The 7,307-nt window shown below is 43.9% G+C and overlaps 1 protein-coding gene across 2 annotated transcripts in view; it reads right to left on the reverse strand.

Moving 5' to 3' along the window:
- Positions 1-4,950, reverse strand: part of CycY (cyclin Y) — a 43,396-nt gene extending 38,446 nt beyond the window's left edge. The window contains exons 1-5 of one of the 2 annotated variants that reach the window (XM_089579133.1): positions 4,738-4,950; positions 3,885-4,056; positions 2,883-2,957; positions 2,733-2,764; positions 7-402 (exon numbers count right to left, since the gene is read on the reverse strand). In XM_089579133.1, the coding sequence (XP_089435259.1) occupies positions 7-402; positions 2,733-2,764; positions 2,883-2,957; positions 3,885-4,014 (633 nt within the window). In that variant the 5' untranslated portion in view covers positions 4,015-4,056; positions 4,738-4,950. The other variant, XM_089579134.1, reaches the window with a different exon arrangement.
- Between the last annotated feature and the right edge of the window lie 2,357 nt (positions 4,951-7,307).

The raw sequence follows: 7,307 nt of genomic DNA on the forward strand, positions 1-7,307 counted from the left end.
GGTCACCTTGGAGGCGAGCAGGACTGCACCAAGGACCACCCGCCGCCAGCTGCAGGGCGAAATGTCCATCTCAGCGTAGGTGAGCAGCCGCTCGAGGTACACAAGTGTGATTATGGCACACTCGGCGCTCAGCTGGGCTGCATTGAAGAGCGTGCGCACAAAGCGGTAAATGGTCCGGTGGTCAGGGTCACGCATCTCGGGTGGTTCTTTGCTCAGCGGGTGCAGCCGCTCATCAAAGATGTCAATGGTGCGCTGCTGGCCCCCTCGGTCCCGGATGTGGTAGTAGATGGCCAATGTGACACACTTGATGGTGCAGCGCAGGTTGGGCTGGCTCACAGTGCTATCATCCAAGTAGATCGTCGAGCACGAGTTCGATTTCTTCAGTGGGGCCTTCTCCTGCAGCTGTGATGAAATTTGCAGAGTCAATGCAGTCACAGTGCAACGCACCTAGCAAGGTCACCGTAAAGTTAGCAGCATTTTATAAAGTTCAGTGATGAGTGCACCCATTTTCATTCACAGCCTTTCAGTCAGAAGAAAAAACCATGTTGTGCATTTATGCATTTACTATGTCGCACATTCTCACCATGGTGAGCATAACAACTTCTCTTGACACTCATCATCACAGAGGCAGAGTGGCAACTCTGTAACAACCTTTATGCTACTAGATCCATCATAAAACTGGTTTGGTTTGGTTTATGGGGTTTAACGTCCCAAAGCGGCTAAGGCTATGAGAGACGCCGTAGTGGAGGGCTCCGGAAATTTCGACTACAGAGTGACAATGGAATGAAGTACAGTGCTTGTTTCTCAAAAAACATTCATCTTACAATGAAGAGTGAAGTCCAGCTTGCTATATACACCATTGCATGTTTATTCTTGTAGGCCAGCGGCTGGCAAGAAGAAGCATGCAAGTTTGAAAGAAGCACTCCTGATGATTGCAATAACCAACAGTTGCAGAGCAAATTATCCAAAACCCAACTTTCCAGCTTCTAACCAAGACTATTTTACATGCTGTGGATGTGCCAAAGACCGGAAGCGTGAGACAATAGCTGCACAGTTCCTGCATACGGCAGAGTCATGTTATGCGAGTTACAGCTACAAAGCAGAAAGTAGTTGGATGAGGCCAAGAGACTAGCAGGAAAAAAAAAAACTCCATAATCAACAATGCACTTCTTGCTGACTGATGCTCAAAACTGCTGCATGTATTCAAATCAATCCTTTCCAAACACAAGCAAAATACTAAATTTGAGATATCAACAATGGTGAGCTCAATAAAAAACACATTGTACCATTCTAACAGAGCCATAGCACAAAGAGTCATAGCTGCAGCATAACCAGTCAGGGTGTTAATCCCAATCTGCCCAAGCCATGCAGCATGCCTGCTCTTAACAGCTCACGAGCTAAACCATGACGACAGAACAAGCTAGTCATTTCGTGTCTTCGCATTGCAATACAGGCTGCGTAATAACTGCACGATATCCTACCCCTTCCTTATACTTATTTTTTCCAGAAAAAGAAATAGGCACCTCTGATCTCAATTGGCACTGGTAATTTGCCTTTGCTTCCCTGCAACAATAATATATGCATAATGTGCGCTATTCTTTTCAATAGCTTCAGCTAACGCAAGCAAGCCCCATTTTTCTGTGCCCCTTCGACGCACAGAACTTGCCAAATAACCAGTACCCGTGACCTGTTTCTCCTACCACTTTCACATGAAAGCGTGCTGAAAAACAGTCGTAGCTCACACAGCATGACATCGACATCTTAAATTATCTGCGGAAACTTCACCAAGCTTTCCTTTAGCAAAAATGAGAGATTCCATACTTAGATGCTTTGCTTTTCGAAAGCGTTCACTTAAAAATCCACTTAATCAGACGATATGTAATAGCAACTAGCAACATTAAAAATTAATCACCTTCTTACGAGGGTAGGTAGCATCAAATGCTCATGACACAACTAGACATACTTATGGTGCTTTTTATATCAACAAAACAGTACTGGCCACCTCTTAATCCACTAAATATAACCAAAAATGTGTAACTAATAAGCAGAGGAAAATCAGAAGCCATTTGCTACATCAAGATAAGCAAAAACAATACCAAGCTCAAAAAATATATACATAACTAAGCACACAAACAGCCAAGCCTCAGTAGCTAGTATGTCTGCCAAAAGCCAAGGCAAGTCACACATAGCTTAGTGCACTAGGGCGATCGCCTATGGTATATGCCCACCAACACAAAGGCTTGAAATCCTGCCATGCTACAAAATGTTTGAGTCACCCTATTTTGTTAACAATTAGGCAAAAGATATGCGCTGTAGTAAAACTTTCTGGGAAACACAGAAATCATCTCTTGTCTACTGATGAACATTCTCCACTATTAGAGTTCCCTGATAACCGATTATTTCCAAGTAAAAAGCACTGTGGGCACTAATGCGCCATCAATAAAAAATGGTGCCTTCATGCACCCCCATTTTAGCAGTGTGTTGGCTACAATCAAGCAGAATGCCTTGCAGCTCTGGAACAGTATGCTAGAACTGCAAGATAATTTTGTAAAAACTGCTGGTGTGCAACTAGTACAAGCATCCTCTTTGCTGAAGTTTCCAGCAAAGAGCAAGCGGTTTCTCTAAACATTCAATCACACGCACATCAGTCAGTCTCATGTGCCTCACAAAAATGCTCCATCCAACAGGCAGCAAAATGTAATAAAAGCATAACATTCTAACAGGATACGTACATTAATTTGACTTCTTCTCTTCTCCTTGCAATCTAGGAGAGATAAAAATAAGAGGACAAGGAAGCAGAGAAAAAAAATGAGCACCCAATTGAGTAAAACAGCAATGTAAATGCAGTGAAAAGAGCTGTCATGCAGTAACAGCATTCATACTTCTGACATCACTTCTTGACCTCTGCATAAAAAGTGGGCCAGCTGTTGGGTGGGTCGATGGGTCCTGGTCAAAATCTGAAAGGTAAATGCACCACAGCTCACACACAGAGGTTTACACGAATGCAAGTAGGATGATTCCTGCACAAGAGCATTTGCTTACAGCTGCTTCCCAAAAACCAAAATAGCTCTGTCCCCAAACAACAAAACTTAAGAAGCATGCAAAGTACAGAAAAGCAGCAGTTATCAGACAAGGTGTTTAACTGAGAGCCTTGTTGCATGGCTTAAAGCTATGTTCTACTCTACTAGCAATACAAACTGTAAATGGTGTCACATTTCACTCAACATTCAACTTCTGAGCAAAAGTAAACCCATCCTTTGATCCGTCCATTACAGCTTCCAGCAAGCCTTTACAAATGGCATCTCTCTATAATAAAGCCGGCTTTCGCTACTACTTGCAAATGACTCCACAAACCTTTGCTAGTGCTGAAAACTCTGCAATGTTCCAACAGTGTTGCTCACACAACATTCAGAGCTTTTTTAAACACTAACCATCAAAGCTTTTTCAAACACTAACCATTGGAATTTAATGCACCAGCTGCACTCCATGGCATCAACAAGGAGCGTAGAAAGTGCCACTAACAAAATGAAACAAAGATGTAGAGAGAATCAACTAACAAAGGGTGCTTGTCAAGAGGAAGAAACATGCCAGGAATTACAGGCAAGTATTTCAACACTGGGTACATCAAACTGACACTTCCTCACGAATCCTTGTCAGACAAATGCAGCATAGAGTATTGCTAACTCTCCCACCTGTTCATCATCCTTTCTGCAGTAGTACACTTGTTTCATGCAAACGAAGTCTAGTCCTGTCTGAAGTCACACAATGTCTACAGCACCAATGAATTGTAGCAAATCGCCAACATCTGCCCCTAAGAGAACAAAGCTTGGAAACGTTGCTATGGTAGTGCAGAGGAAAGCAAAAGGTTGATGTTTGCTGCTGACCTTCAGGTTCCCTTTCACTGATGTGCTGCAGATTGGAGGCACTCTCCTCTGAGTGCGGGGGGTCAGCACTGTCCTTCTTACGGTGGGGCCTGGGGCTCGGCGCAGAACAGCACGAGAGGCTCCCGCCCATTTTTCATCACGCTCTTCAATACACCCTGGCAACATGACACCCCTGCAAGGCACCAAGCACTCTAAATACTCCTGCATTCTACGGCAAAGGTTCTGCCCCGGGGTTCACTAACAGTAAAGCTGCGACAAGTTAACAACATAACCGCTTGTCTACAAGGTAACGATACTAGCCAGGGACCAATCACTGCAGCCCAGGTAACCAGTACGTGGGAAGTAACACCCACGTCATGTAGAGGTAAGCACGTATCACAAGATGCAAAGCAGCCCAAATGCTGGATTCGCCCCGGAACTAGACACGATATTTGCACAGCTCCGGCTTAGCAAAACAAGCATGTAGCGCGTGAAACTCATTATAAGCGCGGCGACCAGTAACTCGGTATTAACCAATACGCCTCTAAACGACACATTATACTACATTTAAGCAACACTTACAGCGATTCAGACGTTGCAGGCAAGTCATTCATTGATTGTACCCAGCCGGCATCAACAAAACCCCACCGTGAAATGACACCTGTTCCTGTACTAAAACTAAAATCTAGTCGCTGTTAGAGGCAAACACATGAGATGATGCAACAAATCCTACATGTCTAGCGGTCCGTAAGGGCGCAAGGCTCAGCAGACTCGAAGGAATAAGCACATAATTAAAAAGATCGTGCTCCATTGATGCATGCCGGGCGAGACGCAGCCCAAAACCCTTCCTAGCACTCAATCCGACATTCCTCACCCTTGCACACGGAGGACAGCTTGATATGAGTAACGACATAATCATCGTCGTCCTTCAACTTATAATGACAAGAAGAGCATGTTAATCTTTCTATTTTACGGCCACCTCTATCTTTCCATAATGAAAGCAGCGCAGAGATTAGGCCTATACAGGCCCGCTGTGATAGAGGGCGTTGAGCATGCTCTCTTGTGCACGAGGGCGCTGCTTCTGGCCGCCGGGAAGTAAACGCATGTCACCGGATTTCTCTAATCTTAAAAAAATAGTAATAATAAATGAAGAGAAGCAGCGGTCCTGGCGGTCCTTTCGATGGAAAACAATGCCTGGCATGTAGAAATTTAACACCATAGACTACGCTTTTGTATGTGAGCAAATGTTCTCTTCTTATCGCACTTACCCGGCCCTGTTTGAGATCGTTAATTTTGCCATAGCTCACTCGATTCAGCGACGCAGTGCATATTGTAAGAAATTGTTGCAGATCTATGGCCGAAGAGAGCTTTGGTTTTGTTGGATCGACTTCCCAGTAAAGCAAAAATATTTCTCGCTGCACAAAACATCCGAACAAAACGATTCACGGACGTCTTTAAAAAGAGCGAGGCATTCATGTCAGGAATTAGGCGTTTATGGGACCTGCGAGAACCGCTGCAAGAGACAAAGTTGCAATCGTGATTAGGCGTCCACGGGGTTGCGATCGGTTCAAATAGTGCATTCAAGGTTCCTGTTCGCGTGTGGCCGGTCATAAAACTGCGCTCGCTGTATTATTCTTTGAGCCTCTTACAGTGGAGGAGACAACAGCTGAAAGAGTCTGTGGTACATAAACAAATGCAGAATTGTTATCTGTTGTTGCTTGTGCTTCAGCGCACTTACAAGTGTTCTGTAATTCTGCCAGTTGTGAGACTCGAAACTGAAAGTCGAAATCCGAGTACGATTTGCGGCCAGTTTCTAGCGTTACTTTCTTCGCAGTAACCATTCGCACAGTTTATATGAATTCCGCAATAAGCGTGATAACATAGTGACAGTTAACTACAACCTCCAAGCTAACCTCTGATCTGTGTTACAGCTAGTTTCGGTTTCGGTGAGACTAAAATGCATGAAGTACTGTTAAATCTGAAATTACTGAAACAATTCGTCATTTATTTTTAAAAACATTTGGTCGTTTTTAGGCGTATAGTAAGTTTATTATATTAGTAAAAGGAGTAAAGCCACCGAGATGTCTCACGGGTAAGCGAAATCGAAACCAGCGTATGGCGTCGGCATCTGTGGACGAGTGCATGTGCGGCTCTCCTTGTAGGACGAGTGTGATACTTGGCCATGGCCACTTGATGGTGAAAAAGGCTGCCATTTTACTTGCAGCCGTGACTCGGCAAAGATCACGCTTTCTGCCGAACCTTCCCCGCAGCCAGCTTCCGGGGAGCTGGCACAACTTTGAGCGACATGCCGCTCTTACTCGTCCTATCGTCGGTTTCTCTCCCTTTCTAGCTGCATTGCTGTATTCTAGCAGACGTAATCCCAGTAAAAAAAAATTATTTGGAACCGATTGGACATTCTAATTGGTTCCAATTGAATTTGCAAATTAGTTCCAGTTGTTTTTAGCCACCCGACCAATTGGACCCTACTGGACCCAACTGGTCCATCCAATTGTACCCATTAGGTTACAGCATCCAGAAAATATTCACAAAATATACCTCACAATTAAGTTGCGCAAAATACACAATGTGAGAAATATTTTTACAACAACGTATTATTATAATGTGCAAAAGGAAAACTGATTTGTAGCACTACAGGGATCCACTCTTCCTGGTGCCAATCAATTTTTTTACTACGGAATTTAGTCGGTTAAGCTGCTGATAGCTCTTATTGCAAGAACTTATTAGTTCTGCTTTGTTTGTCAAATATGCAAATATCCACATGGATACATTGGGTGCAGTTTCAACAGACCAATTGGGCTCCCACTTGAGCTAACCAGTTGGAAACTCAATTGGTCCAACTGAGTAGTCCATTTGGACTACACATCATTCCAGTCAGACCCAGTTGGAAATCCAATTGGTTCCAAAGTTTTTTTTCTGTTTTTTTTTTTTGCCTGGAATCCGACCTGCAGCCTGGCGGCACGGGCTGTTCCATTCCAGTCAGCTGTTTCTATTTTGCGCTCGTATTATGGCATAATTTTCGAAAAAGGGACAGCGCTAAAGGACGTGGGACATTTCAGAATTCTGTTCAGAATTTCTGCAATATTGATTTCTTTTTGCGTTATGAGCCGATATAGTCATAATTTTCGCCAAAGTTTGTATTAGACAAATAAAATTTCACAGTACTACCTAATGTAGTACTGTGAAATGCCCATTTTTATTTGGTACGGAAAGAGTCAAGTTATTATGACGGGCTAGATGTTCCGGAGCTTCGCGCTCTGCGCTTCTGTCTTTCTGTCTCGTCCGGGCCACTGCTCACTGCTGAATCATTCCACGCCTCGCTCGACCATTTTCAATTTCTAGGAAAAAAAATCCTGGCTCATGGCCTCACTGTGGTAAACGGTCTCCCAGCTGTTTTTGGCGATTTTTTTTCGTGAAATGACCGCC

This window comes from Amblyomma mixtum, chromosome 3 (assembly GCF_055824585.1).
Source record: "Amblyomma mixtum isolate Tamu chromosome 3, ASM5582458v1, whole genome shotgun sequence".
Classification (NCBI taxonomy): Eukaryota; Metazoa; Arthropoda; class Arachnida; order Ixodida; family Ixodidae; genus Amblyomma; species Amblyomma mixtum.